This window comes from Protomyctophum parallelum, assembly GCF_964188405.1.
Source record: "Protomyctophum parallelum genome assembly, chromosome: 10".
Taxonomy (NCBI): Eukaryota; Metazoa; Chordata; class Actinopteri; order Myctophiformes; family Myctophidae; genus Protomyctophum; species Protomyctophum parallelum.
In genome coordinates, this window is record NC_139704.1 from 3,815,134 (window position 1) to 3,840,850 (window position 25,717).

Here is a 25,717-nt window from a genome sequence, read left to right on the forward strand (position 1 = left end):
TGAAGTGCTAGCCTGAACTTCTGTCACAGCAAACTGACATAATGCTCCTTCTGTTTTTTTGTGCAAGTGCGCGCGCGCGCGCGTGTGTGTGTGTGTGTGTTGTGGACAGAGGAAGGGGGGGGGGTCGACTTTAAACTTCGGCGTTTCCCCTTTTCGAGCGGGGCGGGGCTACACTTGACTTTGACGCGCGCCCATTGGCCACAGGTGGCGTCGATCAGGGACTTACCGGCCAGTGATTGGTCTCTCCCTGGAGTTTCCCCTGGCCGTGTTCTTTTCAACATTCTGTGAAGTAGTGTGCGTGTGTGTGTGCGTGACTGCGTGTCTGTTGGCTGGTGTGTGTATCTCTCCGTTGGTGCTCGTGGCGCACTTCTTCCAGCTAAAACTTCACGTCGGACTCCTAACAAAAGTTTTGAGAAACAACCAGAAAGCGGCTGTTTAAGGAACTTTTGGAGTGTGGAAAGAACTCTTTTTGTATTCAGAACAACATGGCAGACGCAGAGGAACACGGAGTATCTTCCAGTTCACCTCACTACTACGACGAGGACTCCTCCGCCTCGAACCACCTCCTCGGAGCTTCCAGCGAGGCCATGGCGGCCAAACAGGACTCGGCTCTGCTGCTGGACGACATCGTGGACCTGGTCGGAGGCGCGCAGGACGCCATCGAGAGACACATCGCCGAGGACCAGGACGAGTCCGACGGCTGGACCCGGGCGGAGGTCCCCACGCCGCCCCCGGTGCCCACCGGGCCGGTCACCGAACCCATCCGCGTCACGGAGCTCGAGGAGGCGATGACGCCGTCACCGGAGCCGCTGACGAAGGAGGAGGAATTCGAACCCGAGCCGCCGGCGGCACCACCGGCCCACGCGTGGGAGGACGAAGAGGAGATAGAGGATGATGTTCCGGACTCCACCACCGCCGAGCCCGAACCGCCGGTTCTCCTCCTCGCACCCAGAGCCGAGCCGGAGAGCTCACCTGAGCCGGAACCGGAGCCAATCCACGGTGACGCGGTGGTCTCGCCGTTCGTGGAACCCCCGAGAGAGGAGGAGGCGGAGGAGGAGGAGCCTCCTGTTGTTTCTCCTCCAGCAGCAGCAGAACCGCTCCCACAAGAACAACCGGCTCCGGCGGTGACAACACGAGCAGCATCCGAACCAGTACCGGCTCCGGCAGCGTGTAAGTACACTAAACCAGCACCGATCAGCGTGCATACGGTGCATGAGCGCCTTTGGTGTCTTATTAATGGAGGAGGATGTAATTGATGCTTGTGTCGTTAAAATGTACCGTTAATACCTCCCTGATGCTCCGTTACTAGGTATTTTATAGGCTCTGGCTGGTGACTGTCGCTAGCCGACAAAAAAAAGCGCAGATCTGCAAGCTCTCAACGCGACGCCTGTCAGATCTGGGCTTGTTCGGCGAGCGACCCCGTTTTTTAATTTGGTTGAATATGAGATGAGAGAGGGACATAACAGCCAGCATCTGTCCAGTGTCCACCAGAGGAAATGTGTCAGATATCTATAAACATTGAAAGTGTTGTTATTAGGCTATTATGTATTATATAAAGCGACTTGATCATCTGCACTAGATGAAAGTTGGTAAATCTGGAGTTATTATATTTGTTAAAAATATTTTCCCTGACATCTAAACCCCTAACCTTTTTTGTTTGTTTTACCTCAGAAGCTATAGGTGTTAGCTGTGTAGCCACTGTCAGTGAATTGAGGCAAAATGACATTTAAATGGCATAATATATACATATTCTAAAATAGCCTTTCCCCTTACATTTTTATTCAAGCTAAATTCGGTTTATTTATGTAATAAACAACGACATGGATGGCTGTTCTTCTTAGATGATGGGGATGAGGAACCAAGAAGGATGGTGAGCTAGCGTCTTGAGCTAATGCAGGCCCACCTGTTTTTGACAAATAAATAAACAAACCTTGAGGGGGTCTGCTTAATAACGGATGAATTGGACTGGTTCACTACAATCAACCTGGATCATCATCCATAACACAGCGTCTATGGGTTTCGGGGGCGGGGGGGGGCTGACTTTACTTATAATAACGCTATGTATTAAGGTGAGGAAGAGATGGCTTTATGTCAGTAGCCGTCTGCTTTTGTGCCTGTGCTGCTGCTGTGTTGCTAGCACAGCGTGTACCACAGCACAGATACACCCCTGATTACTCACACACAAAGGAATCTGCCTCCTAATGAGCTCCCTGGTCCACTCCCTGGATGTGTCAGACCTCTATGACAGGACTGTAATACAATGGTAGTTCCGATCTATCATCATCGGGTTGACGGGCTCCTAGACCGGCTGGCTGCTATGCCGGCCCACTCCGCAAATAATTTAAGACCCCCCCCCCTCCCCCAGGCCTTTTCTTGGCCTGTGTTAACGGTCGAATCGGGTCTCATTATTCTTTTAACATTATGAAACACTTAGTAACAGTATGTTGCTGTGTTTTAAGTCGTAGTTTTTAAAAACTTATATTGTTTATTATCTCCGATATCTAGGTAGATACCGGTATACGTTAGTAACGTTCTAGGCCTATCATTTCCCTGACGTGCAAGATAGCTTGGAAGCTAGGAGAGGAGAGAAGGGGAGGGGCAGGGTGGGGCTGTGTGTGTTTGGCAGAGAGGCCCACAGCAGGCGGTCAGTGCTAAGCCGTAATGGCTGAGTGACGGCCCGTTTTAATTGTCCACTACTGTACTGGCCTACATCTTATTTTGAGTCCCTTACGCCCGTCAGCCTTTTGTTTACTGCTGGCAATGTGGTCAGGTGGATTAGAGAGGAGCGGGCCAGTGTCATGCCGTGGAAAGACAGTCGGCTTACACTGCCTGAGCCTGTGTGGGTGTGTGTGTACTGTGTAGGCTTGTCTCTCTCTGGGCACAAGCTATTGTGCTTGCGTGTATAACTATATCCTTGTGTCGGTCAGTTTTGCTTGTGTGTGTGTACGCCGTTGTGTAGCAGTTCCGTCTAGTGTTGTGGTTTTGATCGGGTATCCTAGTGAAGCGGTTTAATTGTGTCACAACAGTCGGATTGCCTTCCCCCTAAGCAATATCACAAACACACGCACGTCTGTCTTTTCTCATCTGTCTCTTACAGACACTGAGACACCCACTGTCTGTCTGTCTGTCTGCCAGCACAGCAGCATTTACACCCTGATTCTTCTGAATTTGATATTGACCTTAAAAACCTACAGTATTTTAAAGAAATATCACTGCTCACATGTAAGTGTGTGTAGGCCTGCTATTGTCACAATTTAGAAAATCGGTGTAACATTGTAGAAACCATGCCCAAAATAAAGACACCAGGTTGAAAGTGAGTAAGCAGACATAGATCTCACTGCTTATGAAAGTGTGCTCACAAATGCCCAGTTCCAGTAAACGATAACCTGTTCATACTGCATTGATTTGACTGTAGTCCGTATTGATTTTATTTATATTAACCCATTCTGAACCGGCACCCATTTTGGTGTTAGCATCATGTTATGCTTTAGCTATTGAAAAATAGCAGATCTACAAGCTCATATCGCGCCACCGAGTGGCGCGATACGAGCTTGTAGGTCTGCTATTTTTGAAAAATCGAAGAACGACTGACATTTTTTTAATCTGATCTCAGGTCAGAATGGGTTTATTCAGACCAGTGTGTGTCCAGTGGAAACCTCGTATGAATCTGATCTCAGGTCAGAATGGGTTAAAGACTTTCAGCAGGCTTTCTTATACATATTGATTTAGTGAGGAGTAAAAAGAGCAGAGCCGCAATGTACAGATGTTTCTCCTGAAAAACCCTGTAAAAACCATAGCATATAATAGTGCCAAAAATTTGGTAAGAGTAAGAAAATCGGAGGAGACACGTAGTTTCTTCGTTAGTTGGTCTAAAAGATATGCTTGATTACGGAAAACATCTACAAGAATTTAAAGTCTATTCTGTGCAAAACGATGATTGTTTTGTGCAGAATGCAGATGTTACACATTGAGTTTCAGGTCGTACATCTTGGTGACATACTGCCGTCTGGGTTCTGTGGTTTATACCCGAGAGAGAGAATCACTCCCTATCCCAAGCGTTGGTTGCTTTGAGGATCCAAGCATGTGTACCTTTAATTGTACTATTCTACAGCAGGACTGGTGGTTGTTTTTGGACATTTTTGTGACCCCATCAAATATTTTGTGACGGGGACCGCCATAAGAAAAGAGCTCACACAACTAATCTACAGTTTTGTAGATTGACTCGGGCGAGTGTTTAAACTGGTCCTCATTTAGCTGGGGACCCCCTGGATTGGAACCCCCTCATGGACCCCGGTGGGGGTCCCAAGACCCAATTTTGAGAACCACTGGTGTAGAGGTACTCGACCGCCACCACAGAGTTGCTGACTCGGTTCTCGGAAGCAGTGCCTACAGCAGTGAGTCGGTGCTAGTGCTACAACACAATTGGCAGCATTTATGTGTGTGTGGGGATCTTGCTGGGGCGGGGGGGGGGGGGGGGCATTATCCATTAGCAACCCCTACTGCTTGGTCAGGGCAATGGCTTTGCTGATATAAAATGGCATCTTGGCCAATGTTTTTTCCCCAGCTGATGCTATCACCACGCCCAAGTTCAGGTTATACTCTGTTGTTGTACAACAATGAAAATGGCAGATCTACAAGCTCATATCTGCTATTTTTTGGCGTGCAACACCCAATACACGACGAGCTTCAGGTTTCAGTTGAGGTCACGAGGTCAGGTCAGTGTGTAACTTGCAATCGATTTCTGTAGTCTTTTTGGGCAACACCAGTGGTAGCTACCTGCACTAGGTTGCATCAGCTGTGTGGAAGTTCAAACATGGCCTAGTTTTTGAACTTCATTTATAATTTAACATTTTATAAGGATTGCACCAGCTGAAATTGTCCCAACGTGGGAAGATTCAGAATCATTCATGTCAGTGTTCAAACATGTTTCACACGAAGTTTTTCTCTATGAAACGACCTACTGTATACATCCCTGGTGACAAAGCACTTACTGAGCATGACTCAGGTTGTAGCCTACAAAATTACATGACATCACATAAAATAAAATTGTTTAAAACTCTAGTACTTTATTCTTTGAGAGGATTATAACATGGTAAATGGCAATGAAAATGGCTTGCCATATGTAACCCAACAGTCTATGCCCTGAACAGATCCATTTAACGAAGTGTTAATAAAATATGGATCCCCTAATTTGCTGTTCTTTTGTATGTTGCACACAACAGCTAAAGGTTGCATAAGGTTGTTCGTTGCGAACAACGTTATGGCAGATTGATCCTGACTGTTTAAAGTCTGTCGATGTACTTTGACAACACACTGAACACGGCACTAAACACTGCATCAAAAACAAGTGCTTTTCACTGACTCACCACAGAAAGTGAATACTGCATTTTCACAGACAGAACTTTACACCAGTGTGACTTGCATCTCCATGGTGCATCCAAACAAAAGACTAAAGGTCTCCACACACACACACCAAGCGCGAATTCGGATTTGTAAGTGGCGTTTCTCCATCGGTTTTCCGAAAAACGCGGCCGGTGTGGAACCACCTTAAGTGTCAACAAAGTGTGGAATTTGCATTCTGACCTGTTACACCCCAAACGTTTTTCCCGTATTTTTTTGCTTGAATCAGTATTTAGCCATTTGATATTAATTTGATCAGACACCCCACCTTCCTATATAAACCATATATTATGAACCCATTGCAACTTCAAATTCCATTTTTACCAGGCTAGATTAATTGAAAACACCCGTCCTCGGTTCTGGTGACTGATATTGGCCTTCAAAACAATGCTTTGAGAGGACCGTGTATTTCAATTATATTTTTCATTTATTGTTTGAGCGGCAAATGTAGGGGGAAAAAATGAATTTATAAAGCACTGCCACCCCACACATTAAAAGGCCAATACCAGTTACCAGAACCAAGATTTTGATGAGTCTCAGTCTAACATGGTTAAAATGGAGTTTAAAGTCTCAATGGGTTTGTATAGGATGAGCAGCGTGTCTGATGAAATCAGACACATTAAATCAATTACTTATAACTTAATCTTAAATTACAACTTGTATCTGCAATTTAAGAAAAAATCTGGGGAGCTCATGAAAGCCAGGGTAAAGTTAAAATGAGTCCCAAACATTGAAAGTGAAATATCGCTTTTGAGAGAAGTCGCACATGGCTGGCTGGTGCAACAGGCTGCTGGTCATTACAGCGATCTGTTATTATTACTTTGATGATTCCCAGGAGTCCTGTAGGAACTAAAATAGTCTGGCTGGGTAGTAGCACCGCCCTTAACCCATTCTGAACGGGCACCCATTTTGGTGTCAGCATCATGTCATGCTTTAGCTATTGAAAAATAGCAGATCTACAAGCTCATATCGCGCCACCGAGTGGCGCGATACGAGCTTGTAGGTCTGCTATTTTTTGAAAAATCGAAGAACGACTGACATTTTTTAGAATCTGATCTCAGGTCAGAATGGGTTCGTCAGACCAGTGTGTGTCCGGCGGAAACCTCGTATGAATCTGATCTCGGGTCAGAATGGGTTATGGCAAATACAGCGTCATGTATGTTCTGAGCTATATAACGGGCGACATCCAAGGAGCGCCACTCATTGTACCCACCCTCCCATAGCGTCAGGCAGTGGTGCTCCATCTTTTTTTGTCTCGGGTCATTTAACCACTTTGAAACCCAGCATCCCTATTCTGGGTGGAACATTCATCAAAGATGGCAAATCTGCAAGGTCACAAAGCGTCACAACATGACGCGCTGTGAGAGCTTTTAGATCTGCTATTTCTGGCGAGGAGGTTTGGCAGTCCGTCTCACTAAGTATAGAGGGTTTAAGTGGTTAAACTGAAGTGATATTGATGGGTAGGGTTCCATGGCACCCACCTTGAGAACTGTTACAGGGTACTGTTAAGATAATATGAGTATGCTTAACATCGCTCTACTCATGTCAGGACACCTGTTCTGCGGGGGGGGGGGGGGGGGGGGGGAGAAGAGGAGAGATGGTGTGAAAGCCACTCACTGTCAGGTGAAAAGCAGCAGCTGTTAACTGTTAACTGGAAAAGGAGGAGACACGTGGCATCCACCCTACCAAGACCATGAAGTGGGGGTGGGCAGCAGTGTTGGCACGTTTTGCGACAGAAACGAGTAGGGGTCGTCTGTAGACAAATGGTACGTATTCATTTGGGGGTCCTTGACATGAAAATGTTTTAGAAGCACTGGTTTAATATTTCACAGCAAGCCCAAAATAAGCATCTACTTCTACACTTTAGAAACAAGCCCAAGCAAGGCAAGCAAGCAACCTTACAACAAAACCAAAAAAAGCCCTATAAGCCCTAAAAGATATAGCAACACTGGTTGGCAGAACAGAACACATTGGCGAGTAGAGACCACTGTTTCTCAACATCTGATTTGGAACAGGTCTGTAACTCAAAGTGTGCAACTGACCTTTTGCAGACCGCAACCATCTTGCCATCAGTTTGGAAGCACTCGCTTTCAGCAAAGCAACGTCCTACTGCCTTGCATTATGTGCAAATTCAAAATGGGTGGCCGTAAGGCCTTTCAGTGATATCCAACGAGCACTTCCAAACACCAACACTTACAACATAATCATCTGCATGGACAGAAAGTAGCTAGTCATAACATGTCTACAGTGGATTTTTATGAAACACACACTTTGCAGATAGAGGTTAATTCAAGCTTTTCCGTCTCCTGCAAAAATATGAACGCTTTTTGGATCATATATTGTATAAATTAAAACGATCGCAATGTAAGCTAGCAATGTAAAGTAAACATTTTTTGAGTAGATTGTTTCCGGGTCGTGAGATGGCTGCGGTGTGCATATGGTCAATTGGTTATTTCAGGGACCCCAATCTACACTGTAAAAACCCTCAGTGTTAATGTAACTATTGAGTGTACAAATTCAAATTTGAACAATTCTTGTTGACACCCTCACTCTCAGAGTAACAAACCGTAAAGTTCTATTTGGACCCCTGGTGGTTCACGCACCCAGTCAAAACAGTCGAGTAGACAACCACTAAATGGGGGAGAAAAAATGCAGAGCACTGTATAAAAAGTGAAACTGCGTTGGTTTAGAATTGATTGCATTGGTTGTGCTGCATTGATTTTTTGTTTGTTCTCGGGGTGAGACCTGTATTGCATTGTCTGAGTGAAGCAACACAGAGCTCAGAATTCATGCCCAGTTCATGCCCACACCACACACCACACCACACACACACACACACACACACACACACACACACACACACACACACACACACACACACACACACAGGTATGAAGGACATTCTGGGTATCATAGTTGTCACACACAGGTATGAAGGACATTCTCTGGGTATCATAGTTGTCTTACTCAAGTTAACGTAACGTGATTTAAACACAGTGGTGTGTGTGTATATTATTGATTATTTTTATTGGGAAATGGGAATATGCTTAAAGTACCACCCATTTTCAACCTTATGTTCCTATAATTGGTATTTGGTACTCATCAATCCACATTATTTCCTAATGGAAACTACAGCCTTTATCTTCCTGGAATATTGGCATGCTGAAATCGAAGCCATTCTTTTTTGCATTCATAAAACATTTAAAGTTTGAAATCTTGTTTGAAAAGTCACTGGTTACATAGGCAGATTTCTAAACTGCCCACAGCCCTCTGAAACACAAAGTGAGTACACAGCAATGTATGTCGTGTGGAAACTGTTACTTTTCAGGAATGAAATTCAAAAGTAGCAGATCTACAAGCCAAACACCTGTCGCTTCGCGCCGTGTTTCCAGCTTGTAGATCTGATACTTTCAATGTTTTTTTTTTGTGATGTTGTAGTATTATGATCAAGTATGGCGTTAATTTATGAAAAAACACAAGGTTAGATCATGGAGATCAGAGGTGTCTGCCCGACAGCAACAATATGAATATGGGTTGACAATGGGTGAAGTGGTCCCTTTGGGGTTAGTCCATAAAACACAGGATATCCTCCATAGGGTCCAGTTAAGTGGGGAGGCGAGTGTCTTGGGTTGTTTTCAGGGGCCAGCCTGGGAGAGGCTGGCGGTTAACAACTTCTATGTATATGTATGTTTCTATGTATAACCCCAAGCCATGTCTCCTATGCCATGTCATGTCATGGAGCTCAAATGTCATTGTGCGCTCTCTGGCCGCCGGCCAAGGACATCGTAGTTATGTAAAACTGAAGATTTGATGTGAGAGAGAAAGAGAAAAAGAAAATCTGACCATTTTAAAAGGAGCCCTTACAAAGACTAAAAACTAGTAATATGAAACTAAAATAAAACTATGCCTCTGCAAGCCCGCTTTAAAAAGCTAATTCAATCAAAACTGAATTTAATTAAAAGATGCAAAACTATAATAACCTTTCTCTGGTTCCCCTCCCGGGTACAGTTGTGAACTTAATTAATTCATCTTGTATTCACTCTTACTCTCCATTCATTTAATTTGGTTTACCTCTGCCTCTTAACTATTTGTTTCTCTTCTATCTTTTGGCCTCGTACATTCTTTCATTATCTTTCGCTCTCTCACCACCTCTTTCACTGTCTGTTTCTCGCAGTAACCACTATGACATAAGACCCATTTTAGACTTCGTTGCATGATGGTGTTGTCACGTCAAAGATAACCTCAAAAATGTTAATGGCTGATCTGTGGTCTGGCTGGTTGTGACTTGTGAGCTTATAGATCAGCTATTACAATTCAGGTAGGCATTATTTAGCATTTGCCATTTAGATATTGGGTTTAGGGGTCAGCTTTGTAGTTATGCATGATTTATACTTGGGTGTTGCCGACTGAAAATAGCTGATCTACAAGTTCACAACGTGTCAACGTGTTGTGAGCTTGTAGATTGTCTATTTATTTTTACTTGACGGTTGGAGTTAAATTAAAAATAAATATCGCTGTCCTAATGTTGATGTCCTCACAAAAGTATAGCAATACAAACGTGTGTGTTTGTGTGAGCTGTGAGGCTGTCTGTCTGTACTCTTCTCAGCACATGTTATGTCATAGTTTGGTTACTTTGGTATGGTCGAGACTCGAGAGGGAGTGGAGACGCCTTTTGACAGCAAACATACATGCAGTTCTTTTCTCCTGATGGGCAGATAGCAGCCAGCAGGTGAAACATTAGCTCACGTTTTTCAGCCGCACACCCATTTGAGCCCCTATAGAGTTTCAAAGAGCCAGCTAGGAGACAGACTTTCTTTCTTTTACAATTGAGTCATGTAGATGTGGTGGTGATGAAGGAATTGACCTCCTTCCCTTCTACTGTACTGCACTCATTGGAGGCACATTCTGTCCCAGTTCTACGCAACACACCATTCGCCAATCCCCGTTTTGTAGTTTCAGAATAGTTTTTAAATGAAAATGAGAGCGATTGCATTTTGTGAATTTAATGTTTGGAGAAGTCTTGTGTTGGTTGGAGTCATGCTGACCGCTGGCTCTCAAAGCGGGGTCTGGGGTCTAATTATAATCTATTTTGCTTGTGAAGTGGTCTATTCTTATTCTATGCACTAGAAATGGGTGAATCTTTGATAAGTTCCTTCTTAGATGTATTGTAAATTGCCATGTTGAATAAGACACTGGCTGGTAATTCAGCAGTCTCCTGATGTTTAATTCTGAGTTCCACATTCCACATTTTGGTGGCAGAGAGCACGTGTCCCATGTTTGTTCTAAATGTGGGTGGTAGCAGTTAGATCATGGTTCCTCCCTCTAGTGTTGTGGCTGTGGTTGGTACCAGATCGTTGTCGTTCCCTATAGTTTTGTGGCAGTGGGTGTCGCTCACTTTGGAGAAGTAGTTTGACAGGTATGAAGGTATTGAGGGCATCTTAAATTGCAGTCCCAGTGATATTTGCTTAACCCTGTTCTTCTCCACCTGCAGTGAATCCATTGTAGATTTCAGTGCTTCATTTTGATTGCAATTTGCAAATGTTGCATTCATACTATCGTTTTGTGCCTTTTTGGTTCAGGCGCTGTTTAGCACCGGTATTGGATGAAACCCAAAAGATACCCAATCCTAGTTTTAAGATGTGTTTTGAAAGATGAAGTTGTGTTGTGCTGTTAAAGGAAGGAAACTGTGAAGACACGACACAATTGCTCAATGTACATCTAAGTCAAAGTTCATACTATTTTAAGCTTCACATGCATTAAGGTTGAAGGAAGTGCTATACTACAGTATGCATACAAGAGATGGTACATAAAAAGCACATTTTCAAACATTTGGAATTTCCATCTGTCGATTAATAATTACATTTTAGGCTGTTCATAACCTGATATTTTATTGAAATTGGACGAGTACGTTTAGTTGCTCTGTGTGTTGGATTGAAATGGGGCAGAGCAGAGGAGAGAAACCAGCAGGGATAATGAAAATGAAAACAATTATGCATAAATAAATAAATAAATAACATAGGTCTACTCTACTGCACTAAATGAAAAGTGTCAGTATAGATAAATTGTGTTATGTTCTGTAGTGATTTGGTGCTATACTAAATAAAATGGTAATGATAGGGGAAACGCATTAGAAAAATAACATGCGTTGCCACGGGAACTCTGTAATGACATGAGTGTGAGACATGCGAGTCATGGTTGACTTGATTTATACTATGACGAAAATAGCTGATCTACAAGCTGCCAGCCTGAGACACATCTTTAGAAATGGGATTTTATGGCATTTGGCATTTCAAATGGCATTTCAAACCATCTGGGAAAGTGGCTCAAATCGGATTCCACCCAAACTGGATGCACCAGAAATAAGATCTGGTGCTCCGCAGGCTGCCAGTGTGAAGTTTACACTGTAACTTGAAGAAGAAAGCAAAAGCAAGCACTCTGTTGAGTATTTCCACGTCATAATGTCACGGGTGCACTGTTCTGGAAGATACAGTCTATAGAAAAGAATACCAGCACTCGCGTAGTATCCTGGAAGGAATAAACTAAAGCTTTATTTTGTTTCCCCCCCCAGCAACAAACAACAGTAAGGACGTTTCGGCCCGAGAGCCTTCTTCAGCGTAAGTCACGCTGGCGCCATGTGTACAGTCTAAACATGGCGTCAGAGATGGTGGAAAGAGATGGCGTCAGAGATGGTGGAGAGGGTGGAAACTGAGCAAGCTATATAGGGGTGTGAACCTCTAGATAGCAAAGAGCTTTTCAAAAGTGAAGGCGGAGCTAAAAGATCAACCGAGCCTTTATCCAAGGTGCTTACGTTGTAGTGTGTTCTTGTTGTGAACTTAATAATGCTAATAATAATACAACTTTATTTGTATAGCACCTTTCATGACAAGTGCTTTGCCGAGCAATGGAGAAAAAGAAAAGCAAGGCATAAAACATTAAAATAATACAGTGAATACATGGATAACAAGGAATTTAAAGATCAATTAAAAGCAAGAGTGTAGAAGTAGGTCATGAGCTGCGCTTTAAAAATGTCTACAGAGGCTACCTGTTGAAGGTACACTGGAAGTTTGTTCCACGCTGTCGCTTGGAACGGCCTTGTAGCTACTTATGGTGCGCAACAAAATATAAGGCTTATTCTGTCAATGTGTCCACCACTGTTGTGAGTGATCTGTCATGTGGTTATCTTGTTGAGCTAGGCTTCAATAGAGCTTGATAATCATGTTATTCTGCATCCATCCCATCCATAGTCAGGAGTGAGTGAATCGGATTTTAGTCAAATTGTTAAATCCATTTAGAACGGGAACCCCTTTTGGTGTTTTAAGCATTATGTTATAGTTTAATCGGCCTCGGGTCTAAATGGGGCTGTAACCAAATACACCTAGCCTTCTGCAGAGCCATGCTGTAGAAATGTGCCTCTTTTATATGGCTGAGCAATTCAACATATTGAAACCGACATTTTGAATCAATAACGTACTTTATCTTGCTTAGGTTATCGGGAATTAAGTTTTTCTTTAAATTGATTTTTACAGTATATCGACACATGGATCTTTTGGAATCGACTAAATCGATTAGGTCTGAGTAACCACTTAATTATACTATGCTTGCAAAAAACACATGACGTGACATGCTGTGAGCTTGTAGATCTGCTATTTTATTCCCCTCCTCCATTTTTTTTAATACATTGAGTCAAATTATCGTGAATTTTGAGTCCTGGCCCTAGCCCAGTGGTTCCCAAACTGTGGTGCGTGCACCCCTTGTGGTGTGCGAGCGCCTTCTAGGGAGTGCGTGACATGAAAAGGCTAATGGTGGTGCTATGGTTTTATTTTAAATATGTTAACATATTATGCCAATATATGCATAATATAGCCTATGCTTCACATATATTCCATATTCAGGCTCATATGTGCATATATGTGGATATATAGGTAATATATGTCTCTATATAGCTTATGCAATTTTTATTTCCATGTGGGGGGGGGGGGGGGGGTGCGTCAGCTAGGTCTGGAGGTAACAAGGGGTGCATGGTCAAAAATGTTTGGGAACTGCTGCAGCCTGTTATATCCTAATGTCAAACGTCTCTCTCTGTTACTGGTGTAATTCTAGCAGGTTTGCTCAGTGCTGGCACCTAGACAGGAGAAAAGGACAAAAACTTTGATTAGGAACCTTGATTAGGAATGGGACAATAACTACATTAGACAGACAGGCCTTTATTTGACCAGAGGAGAAATGTAGGGTGTCATAGCAGGCTCTGAGTAGAGGCCTACAACTAAAGGCCAGTCCACACTAATGCAACTCCTTGCAAGTTACCATTATCCCCAAAGGCACCAGTCTGCAACTGGTAAGTCCTGACCGCTGCAATGGTCATTAAAACTAGTAGTGACACTCGCTCGGGAATCAAACGCACGACTCGCTGTCATGCTTGCATTAGAGCCTATATGCGTTTTGCGCTTTAACCACTAGGCACCCAGCGCACATCAGCACCCCTAAAACGGTTTTGTTGCAAGGTTGCAGCCTTTGTCCCCAGACATCTCAAAATGAGCCATTGACAATCAACAGAGAAATTACGTCAAACTTCTGCTAAATATGACATAAATTAAACGCCATTGACATTGAAGGGAAAATGTATGTCATATGTAAACGAGCAAATCAGCTAACCAATCACAGGCAACAGGCATTCTGATTGGCCAGTATGAGATGATTTCTGATGATGTATGACGACAAGAGCGCCCCTCACTTAACATGGGTGTGATTTTTCTTTAATGAAGTGATATGAGGTAGGGGTGGAACATAATATGTCAAAATATTATATCACTATCTTTTCAGCAATTATCACAAAATAGTGATATTCATCATGATATCATTGTTATGTTTGTTTTCATATAATCTATATAATCAATTTGTTTTATGCTAATACTTTGTAGATAGATCGATAGTAGCTCTGTTCCATACCTCTAATACGTGCAACACATTAGAGCTATGGGCCAGAGCTAGATAGATAATATGTTGCTCATGGATGGATAGACAGGCTATCCGTTTTTATCCTGCTGTTTTATCATGTTAGTGTGACATTCAGACAGTGCAGAGGCTGCTCGATGGTGAATTAGTATTGTAACATTCTCCTTGGCTTTGACTGACTGACTGATATTAATACGGTAATCCAGCCAGTTCGGTCATTCGCATTATCATTTATGCTGGGCACACGCTTTTGTAAGAAAACGCTAAGCAAGGGTTGTTTTTGATAAACATCAATCCGTCCACTCCGTGTGTGTGTGTGTGTGTGTGTGTGTGCGCGCGTGCGTGCACGGCTGCATGCTATTTCACCCGCGTTTGGTTAAAAGTAAGTTACGTTTGAACTTTGAACATTACAAACAAACTTTGCAAATAACGTGTCGGGGTACAAGCAATTCCTTCTGAATCTGTGCTATCATGCTAATGCTATCCCGCTGAGTTCACTCTGACTTATTTTCTGTCTGCCGACTCTGCCGCTGCTGACAGTCAGCAAGCAGTGATGCGGAAGAGCACGGAGCAGCAACACAGTGAGGGGAGGGGCGGTGGGAGCAAAGGGAACAGATCTTCAAATGAACACCGCATTGAGCCTCGACACATTGTTAGCTTGTAGCTCTTCCCTTTTTGGCGAACGACACCGCCGTTCAGAAATATAAATTTAGGTATAGAACCGCGACTATAGAATGTGCACTTGCTGTAGACAGAGACTTGTCTTTATCACGATTGAATGGTCAAATCCTGTAGTCGCACCTGTGCGACAAATTTAATTTTACAAGTCGCACGGTGATATTTTTAGTTGCAAATGCGAGTACCTAGTCGCACTGTCGAGCCCTGCGTACAGTACGTCTATGGTCCATTAATAGATGTAATATGTGTAAGACTATCGACAGTGAAAACGACGTGAACGCCGCAACATTAGCAGTTATCAGCTATTATTTAACTGCTGAAATGCAGGGACATGTTGCTTTTCCCCACCGCTGTAAGAAATGCATTGAATCATGTGAATCTCTGGATCCCGACTAATGTGGATCTAGGACTACCATGTGACCAGCTTGTGAGTTGTGACACACGGTCGTCTTTGACTTAATCTATGATGTCTGACCCCACATTTGGGCGAGGGTACAGCCCGATCAGAGACATTCACTTAGCTTATACTGGCTTATTTAATATTTCGATCTTGTCGCTGTTGTGCATCTCAATATTCTAACGGATTATTTACACTCAAGACACTGTCCCCGCTGCCACCCTTAGATCTCCATATATGGAGCTGACCTGTTCTGACATTCCATGTTATATCTGACCTCAAACCCTGTACACTCCATTGAGGTGGTGTGTGGAGGTGGGTGAAAGTGGGTGGAGGTGGGTGATTGTGGGTGGAGGTGGGTGGAGGTGGGTGGAGGACTGGAGGTGGGTGATTGTGGGTGGAGGTGGGTGATTGTGGATGGAGGTGGGTGAAAGTGGGTGATTGTGGGTGGAGGTGGGTGATTGTGGGTGAAAGTGGGTGGAGGTGGGTGATTGTGGGTGATTGTGGGTGGAGGTGGGTGATTGTGGGTGGAGGTGGGTGATTGTGGGTGGAGGTGGGTGATTGTGGGTGGAGGTGGGTGATTGTGGGTGGAGGTGGGTGAAAGTGGGTGATTGTGGATGGAGGTGGGTGATTGTGGATGGAGGTGGGTGGAGGTGGGTGATTGTGGGTGGAGGTGGGTGATTGTGGGTGATTGTGGGTGGAGGTGGGTGATTGTGGGTGGAGGTGGGTGATTGTGGGTGGAGGTGGGTGATTGTGGATGGAGGTGGGTGGAGGTGGGTGATTGTGGGTGGAGGTGGGTGATTGTGGGTGGAGGTGGGTGATTGTGGAGGTGGGTGATTGTGGATGGAGGTGGGTGGAGGTGGGTGATTGTGGGTGGAGGTGGGTGATTGTGGGTGGAGGTGGGTGATTGTGGATGGAGGTGGGTGATTGTGGATTGGAGGTGGGTGATTGTGGGTGGAGGTGGGTGATTGTGGGTGGAGGTGGGTGATTGTGGATTGGAGGTGGGTGATTGTGGATTGGAGGTGGGTGATTGTGGATTGGAGGTGGGTGATTGTGGATTGGAGGTGGGTGATTGTGGATTGGAGGTAGGTGATTGTGGATTGGAGGTGGGTGATTGTGGATTGGAGGTGGGTGATTGTGGATTGGAGGTGGGTGATTGTGGATTGGAGGTGGGTGATTGTGGATTGGAGGTGGGTGATTCAGTGATTGTGGGTGGAGGTGGGTGGAGGTGGGTGGAGGTGGGTGATTGTGGGTGAAAGTGCGTGGAGGTGGTTGAACGTGCGTGGAGGTGGTTGAAAGTGCATGGAGGTGGGGGGTGATTGTGGAGGTGGGTAGAGGTGGTTGAAAGTGGGTGGATGTGAAAGTGGGTGGAGGTGGGTGGCTTTAAGTAATGACTCAGTTCAGAATTTCGGATTGGTGGTGTTTTCATCTGTTTTCGCAGATGAGTAAGGCTGGGACTGAGGCTACCTACTGGCAGTGTGCACAAGACACATTTGGCTCTCTTGATTGGTCGGGCAGTTTGTGAGATTGGCTCCAGGCACACAGACGCAGTCCCTCGTATATATGGAAGAACCATGCAGTAAAACTCCCGTACCTTCACAGCCCTAATCTATTCTGAATAATCATTGGGTGTGATCTAATGGTTATCACATCAGCGGAATTAACAAAACCTCAGATATGTCTTGCAAAGTGTCCCGTTTGATTTTGGTATTCATTTCACAGCTGCAGTCATTTAGTGTCGAATGAGAGGGTTACTTTGTGTATTGTAATTGAAGCCCCTGAGTTGTGCTTCACACTGATGTCTTTGATGTCGGCCAACAAACATAGTTCATAACTTCATGTTAATCCTTTCTGATTCACTGTTGGTTTACAGTGCAATAAAGTTAACGGTACGTCTGGTCATGATTCACCAGGAGCCTGGCCCTGGATGGCTTGGTTCCAGGCTTAAAATAATTAATGAATATGAATATCTTCGGAAATATCCATGGGCTTTCTATCTGTGAAACCAGAGCCAGTAAACAAAATGGCTGCAAAACAGCTATGCTCTATATAACCGTATTTTGATAAATGTTTATTATATTCTTGAGGTATTTTTGTTCATTAGAAAGGGAATCTGAGCATGTACTCTATGCTTATTTCAACTTGGTGTCCCTATGTTGGCCATATCATAAAAATAAAAATAAACATTGCAGATTCACACATTCAGATAGCTGCAAACACAACATGTAACTTAACATTAACATTAACGATTAATGATTGATTGTGTTTTTGGCATTCAACATGGGCACTTTAGATTTAGTAAACAAAAGACAATGCACAGGGCAGATAACATCAGTTTTGCTCTCTTGTTTATACACTTCCAAATACAAGACTAAACATAATGCCCTTTGTTTCATCCGTTTCCTAATTATAAAGATGACTGCTTTCTTTCCATTCTTCTGCGGCATGTCTGGAATGTATCTATATTTGTAATTAATGCTTTAATACCTGCCTTGTCTTTTCTGACACTGACAGACAACCTTCTGGGTTTTTTCTGGGTTTTTTCTCCGACGCAATTGTGAACAATATCCAAGTAAGATAAGATGCATATCCATTGGACAATCAAATCAACAGTCAGTGTGAGGGCCCGGGGTGGTCAGGAGAACTCTGCGTTTAACCGTTTCAGTTCATACGACGTATGAGACCGTCATAAGGATCCCGAAAAATTAGTGCCATCGACGTGTGAGGACGTCCTAGCGACGTCCTAGTGATACGGGGCGAGATAAGAATATTAAGATTTTTTCCTATTTTCTCCGTGGTGATGAATGGATCGATATGCTGGCGCTTCATTTCTGCTCCTCATCCGTCTCTCCCGCAAAATATGAACGCTTTTTGGAGCGTAAAAAAAATAAATTAAGATGATCGGTGATGATCGGTCTCTTTGTAAAGTCAACTTTTTTTTAGGAAAGTGTTTCCGGTTCATGGCTTTCAGAGTAAAAGCGATCAGACAACTCTGGCACCCAGAGCTTCTATTTTCAAGGCACTTCCGGCACTAAATTTAAAGGTGTCCACTACATGCTCTCTGGTAGGCTGTCCCATTGTCTGTGATGGAGTCCACTACAGCAGTGTGAAGAAGAGTTCTGTCCAATGTGCGTGTTTTGGAGCCTGGGGGGGTCGAGAGCATGTTCTAGTGTGGCTGTGCATCGGCGGGTGTTTCGCCGTCTGGTGTAAGGTGGAGGGAGCATGTCCTGGAGGTCCCCATAGGGCAGTGGGGGGGGGCATTTTGTACAGGACTGTAGCGGCGGCAACGTGTCTGTTGTAATTCTGCCACTTACAATAATAAATTGTTTATCTGACTTGTTCTGTCCCAAACCTGTTGCCAAATAAAACATTGAGCTGCCTATATATATAAATGATATGACAATTTCAGCTTTTTGGGACGTGCTGATCCTAGGCATAGCCAGATGTTACCAATATGTCTGGTGACATCTACATTCTAAAGTCACCGTAGTGGCTTGAACTGGGTGGTAAACAAGCCCGTACATTGAATTTAGATGTCACCAGACAGAGATAGGCAGAGATCTACATCTGCCTATGTGAGACTTTACGTCCCTGAAGGCTTCATTTGGCAATGGGGTCTTTTCCTTTTCCCATCTTTAAACTAACCAACTGATTTCGCTCTCTGTCTCTGTTTGTCTGGTCTGTCTCTCTGTCTCTGCTACTCTTTGTCTGTCTCTGTCTCTGCTACTCTTTGTCTGTCTCTGTCTCTGTCTCTGCAACTCTGGTCTTCTCTTCCACAGATGCACGTTCTCCGTCTAAAACTCTGATGCAATTCCCCACAGGCAAGTTACCTCTGTGTCTCTGTGTCCACTGTGTCGCTGTGTCCACTCCCTCTGTGTCGCTGTGTCCACTACCTCTGTGTCCACTGTGTCACTGTGTCCCTGTGTCGCTGTGTCCACTACCTCTGTGTCACTGTGTCCAGTTGTCCACTACCGCTGTGTCCTCTCCATTCCTCCGTCTCTTCCTCCTTCCTGCATCATCTTAAGTTCATTCCTCATTGTCTTTTAAAGCTGCTATAAGCAACAAAAAAAAGCACATTTTTAATGTATTTTTTTATCAAGGCAGGACTGTGTATGCCTTGATCCCACCTCTAGCTGCCTGCTGATTGGCCAGGCCGTTTTGGTGGCCGGAGCATCAAGTCTGCCTGAGAGTTCCCAGATGGGAGCAGGAGGAGGGGGAGGGAACCCAGTGTACTCTCTGCTGCCCCATGTGGCGGAGTCAGGTTAATTCAGACTGCCAACAATGGGTAAAACGTTCCCAAACATATTTAGTCTCTGTGGCACATCTAGGGGCTGCAATCTGCATTCAAAGATTTTCCTAGAAGCTTTGTTATTGGTCGATTTGCCTGTCTACTTCCTGGTTGGTTACTCATTTCGACCTGTTTTTTTTTTTTTTCGACCAATGACAAAGCTTCTAGGAACATCTTTGAATGCAGATTGTGTCTCATTTTGGGAGCGTTTTACTCATTGCGGTCTGTGAAAAAAAGTCATTATAACTTTGACAAAAAAAGTCATTATAACTTTGACATTTTTACTTATAGCAGCTTTAAATCAGTTTTGTTTATTAAACTAAACAAAACAAATGCATGGGAGTTGTAGCATTATTATAATTTTGCGAGACGTTTTTGCATTTTAAATTGGTTGTATTTGCTCTGCCTTGTGACCTTGTGGTTATAGTAGACTAGACTGAATGAACTGAGTTGGAATACACAAGCAATGTCTATTGGAATAATGATTCTTCGTGTCACATTGTTGGTATCTTCCTTGTTAGCCACAGTATGTTTCAGACTTGAGACTTTAACCAAATTTTTTCCTGGCATCTAGTTCAAATGTTTAGCAAAATAGCCAAAATGAATTGATTGACGGCAATTTTTCCTGTTCATCATAAAATAGTCTGACATCACTGCCGCTAGAGGGTAGTGATGTCATTTTCGGCCTATTCGGTTTCGGCTCGAATAGGCGGAAAATATATCACCGAATAGTGTATGCAATTAATGCATTCAAAAGAGCAGAATAAATGTTTTATGGACCCATAAGTGATTATTATTTAAGTTAAGTTTTGCCATAACCATTTATTTTGCCATAAATCAGGTAGCTTTAAGGTACGGCCATGACAGCAATGGTAGGAAAAAAGATATATAATATTAATCATATTCGGTTTTCGGCCAACTGTTTCCTATATTAGGTATTCGGTTTCAGCCAAGAATTTCAATCTTTCGGTGCATCCCTACTAGAGGGTTATTATTATATCTCTTCGAAGTCCTAAGAAGATAGGAATATATATATATATAATTATATATATATATATATATATATATATATATAGTCCTAAGTCCTATCAGTTTTCTGAAAGTGGAGCTCAAACTTTTCCATGTAAAGACCCCCAAAGTGATATGAATTTGGCCATGACCGGGTAAAAATGTAACTCGCACGTTAAGAAACTAAGTATCATAATGCGACCTATTAAGTCGCATGCTGGAGCCCTGCATGACTAGCCTGGGTTCCAGCCTGAATCGCTGCGTTCCGTGATTCTGAATTGTTACTCGCTACTCGGTCTGGACAGTGGCTGCTTGACTCGCATTTCATAACGTCAACTAGTCTGTTACGTAGCCATGTTGTTGCTGATACTAGTGTACGTCATCAACCAACGCCACTCTGTCCATGCTTCTCGCTGTTGAAAAATAGCGCCGTTGGAGTAAAAACCTACAGTAAAAAGTAAACTATTCAGTAGTACAAAACAAATGACGGCTGTGTGGCGTGAGTTTAGTGAATGATAAGGGGACGTTGCAGGACAACAGCAGTAGCTGCGCAGAGCGCATTAATACAACGTCGAACTGGTGTTTTTCCTCAACCCACACCTCAGACCAATCGGAAGCCACGGTTCACTTCATATGTCCCGCCTACCTGTGGAGAATAGGAGACTTTCCAGACTGAATAGGCCAGTGACATTTTCAGATCCGCGGAACGCAGCGAATCAGGCTGGAACCCAGGCTACTGCATGACCCCCATTTTCAAAATATTTTGTTCCAGGGACTCCCTGTTAGCTTAAAAAAATATATACATATATTAAAGATTTGCATAAATTTTCAACAAAATCAAATGGTCCTTGAGCTTGTAGATCTGCTATTTTAGTTTGGGTCCTGGACAAACATCTAATTCCTCTTTTGGGTCACGGGCTAAAACGTTTTGGAACCACTGGTTTAAATGATATATGTATGTGTAGTCTCGGTCATGTTAAAATGTCACGTCACTGTGGTAATAATATTCTGCAGTGAGTGAACCCAGTGTTTGGGAACCAGTGATTTAAACTATTAAAGGAAACATTCCAGTGTTTTGGAATTGAATGTGCTTCACCTGTGAGGAATCATTATCTCCCTCAATGGACAGCTTGTGTGAGTTTGAGCTTGAATGAGGTTCCGTTAGGCATGACCCTTGACCTGTTGCCACCACCAGACCTGGGAAAGAAAATGGAACACATTTGATTTGGATTTAAGTACTTGAGGTCTTTTTATTTTGACCAGACAAATTCTTGGAATAGAAAAAGACACTGGTTGTTACCTGCTAAAGTGTCTTGTATAATGCAGCATTAGGCCGGTGGCTAGTACTTAATATTCCACCGTGGCTCAAAATGCAGTTCATATTTTACCCAGGTGTGGTGAGCACTTTGAAGGAATGGAGTGTGTCTTTGATATGTACTGTATTGCATTCCCCCCTCCCTCTCTACTCAAGCACTTGGGCAGAAGGGTGACTCCCCTGCTCCCATCTCTCCTCTTTCCCCTCTCCACTCTCCCGACTCTCTGGAAGAGCTGTCTCTGACTGAGAGTCCCAACCAACCCCCTACTTCGGCATCCGCTACACTGTACTACTCCTCCTCTTCCTCTACTGTACCACCCCAAACTAAGTCCAAGGACATGCCTTGGGATCGTGAAGAGGGTCACTCTGGAACGGGGCATAGTAAGAATCGGGAAGATGATCTAGATCCCTTAGCGGGCCCATATCTGAGTTTAGGCAAAGACCCAGTGCACAAGAATCTGTGTGAGGACAGCGGAGTGTCCTTTTCCCCTGAAGACAAAGCTCTTAGTTCAGGCAGTCAGTCGACTGACGGCCCCTCTCCCCTGAGCCCCCAGATTCAGGCATTCCCAGAGTCTCACCCTGCCTCCTCTAACCCAACAGAGCCCTGGGATCCCACACGCCTTGCCTCTCAAGATAACTCCCGTGTCTCCATGGATACCTTCTCCAAGGACACCACTCCCATTGGCTCCTCCAGGTATGAGCCAGACATGCACGGTAAGCAATTGGATGAAGATGAGGATGACTTGATGTATGAGGTGAAGAAGAGCAGCCATACGTTCCAGGGATTCAGCCCGGTGGCAGACGCAGGTTACTCTCATTTCGGGGATGGCAAGTCTGACAGTAAGGCCAGCAAAATGTCAGAGAGTCCAACTCCAGATTTGGTCCAGTACGGGCAGACTGGAGATTCCCAGGACACATTACCATCGTTCCTTAATGAGGGCAAAGCGGCATTTGAGTCCGCTAAAATGGCCACCACAGACTCCCTTGTGAGTCAGTTCTCTGGCCTTAAAGAAGATGAAGACGATGAGGATTCAGCCCTTCCACCGTCTCTTCCTGACATCCTGAAGTCTTCTCCTCTCAACCCAGAAAAACTGGACTCTGGTTCCTCCACCGAGGGAACTCCTGAGGAGCAGAGTCCCGTGCTCGAACGCAGGATGATGGAGTCGCCCAATCCACCCATCAACCTGTCGGCCAACAATCCTTTTGCCTTCGACTCCAAAGTCTCTCTGCTGAAAGAGATGGCCGAAGAAACGGAGGCCAGACTTGCCGAGAAAACCTTTGGCGCATTCGACCTAGTCAAGGAAGCGGAGGAAACCACCCCAGCAAAGGTCAAGGTGGAGGAGCCAGTCAAGATTGAGCAGAAGGACTGGTTCTCGTGCCTCGACTCCCCCAAGATGGCTGACAAATTTAAGCCTCTAGATTTCCAGAGCCATAAGCCCCCCAGCACTGGAGACGATTCAGATTCCGATGCCCCAACAGTGGACTCTCTCTCTCCGGTCCTGGAGGCCATGATCAAGAACCCTGCCATCTTCCAGGTGGAAACGGACGAGCAGAAGAAGAAGGCAGAACTGAAGATGGATGACGATTTTGCTGAGGAGGTGTCTGAGCCCGAAATCTCCTCTGAGGAATTTGAGTTCATTGAGAGGCCACCAAGGGGCATCATTGACGAGTTCCTGGAGGCTCTGGACAACTCCAAATTCCCCTCCTCTTCCAGGGCTCCAGAGTTGTTGGACGATGATGACCTCCTTTTTGGAAAGAAGGAACTTTCTGCTCCAGCAGAATTTGAGGAAGAGTCTCCAAGCCAGACCAGCCAGAGTTCCTACCTCCTCCTGACTCAGGACTCCCCGCAGAAGGGAAAGGCAGAGTTGGAGAAGTCTGAAGCCTCACAGGCCCCAGCCCCATCCCAAGCTCCGCTTATCCATACACCCGTCGGCAAACCAGAGGAGACTATCGCTAACGAGAGCACAGAGGGGTGCAAAATGTTTCAGATGCCAAACCTCAAAGGTAAAAAACTAAAAATCGATGTTGGCATGGAATACATCCCTACATCATCCTAAGTTTTCACTTGACGCTTCAGTTTTCGTTGCCATCAACTCCCTCAGCGCCCTTAGGCCTGTTTTAAACTTGGTTGCGTATCGCGTCGCTCTTCAAAAATGGCAATCTAGAAGCTCGATGCGACACGTTGTGAGCTTGTAGATCTGCTATTTTCGACGCATGCCACTGGTGCACAACTAAGCATAAATCAAGCCTTACATTTTCATTGTTTATCCTCTACAAATCAACCAGCCATCTTCTAGTCAAGTCAACCAAACATCATCTCCTTGTCAACAAAATATCTTCTCCCAGTCAACCAGCCATTTCTTTTAAATCGCGAGTTTCTCATTTTGCATGACTTTTCTCCTCTGCACCATTAATTTTCGCATTTCCTTTGAAATTTGAAATCATTGCATTTTGTTTGAGATTTTCATTTTTTTTTCTTTTTACATTTTAATTTAATTTTGTCCTTGCTTCATTGTGGCCTGAGATTTCCATTTGTGTCGTGTGCATTTTCATTCAGTAGAATAGTGTCTCATTCATCACTAAAATATGTTTTATTGCTCCTTTTTAATCTTGTGATGCGGTAAGTAGAATGTAACTCTTCACACAACATAAAAGCCCCCCTCTTGCTCTAAGCTTTAAAACCATTCATAGAAAATATAAACGCTTAAGTACCCCGCTATCCGCACTATGGGGTCACACACACACACGCACGCACGCACACACACACACACACACACACTCTCTCTTTCTCTTTTTCTCTTTCTCTGTCTCTTAGACTTGTCGATATCCTCTATAAGCCTTTTTGCTCCTTGGAATTCAATATTGGATTACCTTGTATACTGATTTTAGCTCTGCTCTGCGACACTGGAAATAACCAGAGTTGTCTGGCTGAAACCTGATACCACCTTATAGACCACACCCCCTCCTCCCTGTGGACACCCCCCCCCCCCCTCTTGGACAACACCACCCCCCTCTGGACATGCGTCCTCGCAGCAGTGTTGATGTTGACAGCACATTTTAATGTAGTTTTAATCAGTCTTTTGACTACGTTTTCATTTAGTTTTAGTCATATTTAGTTTCAGTGCTATTTCTCGCTTCAAATGTTCTCCAAAAAAAAAAAAGCATGCTGTTTAGTTGACAAATGCCATTGTGTGTTGGTTTACATGGCTGTCATGTTGGGTACAGCATAACATCCAAGGAGCCCAGCGGCTGCAGCCAGGTGCTCTGAGCCTTTGATTAGGCAGTGGTCTGTTATAGAGCGGAGCGGTCATTATCCAGAAATAACACACCGCTGAATTTGGCGATTGACCAATCAGAATGAAGCATTCAACCAAACCGTGTAGTAAACTGCAATATTATATTTGAATATATGTTATAATATAATCGATATCGATGTTTGGTACAAAATTATTGTGATATTTGATTTCTATCACCCAGCCTTAATATGTCTGCATAATGACATCCAGTTTACACTGGTAATACTCACCCAGATGTGTCTGATCATGATTTAGAACAAAGCCAGACCTGCCTGCTTCAGCTGGCCTTTCAGGAAGTGATTAGATTGCTGACGTGGCTCTCTCTCGCTCTCTCTCTCTCTCTCTGTTCAGCTGAGCCTTTACTTTAGAGGATGACTATGTTT

At 44.2% G+C, this 25,717-nt stretch overlaps 1 protein-coding gene across 1 annotated transcript in view; it reads left to right on the forward strand.

Annotated features, from left to right (window-relative positions):
• Positions 1-292: 292 nt before the first annotated feature.
• Positions 293-25,717, forward strand: part of LOC310865255 (uncharacterized protein) — a 54,339-nt gene continuing 28,914 nt past the window's right edge. The window contains exons 1-3 of the mRNA XM_083774280.1: positions 293-1,170; positions 19,207-19,380; positions 22,195-24,042. Coding sequence (XP_083630406.1) covers positions 486-1,170; positions 19,207-19,380; positions 22,195-24,042 — 2,707 coding nt within the window. The 5' untranslated portion in view covers positions 293-485. The remainder of the gene's footprint in view (positions 1,171-19,206; positions 19,381-22,194; positions 24,043-25,717) is intronic.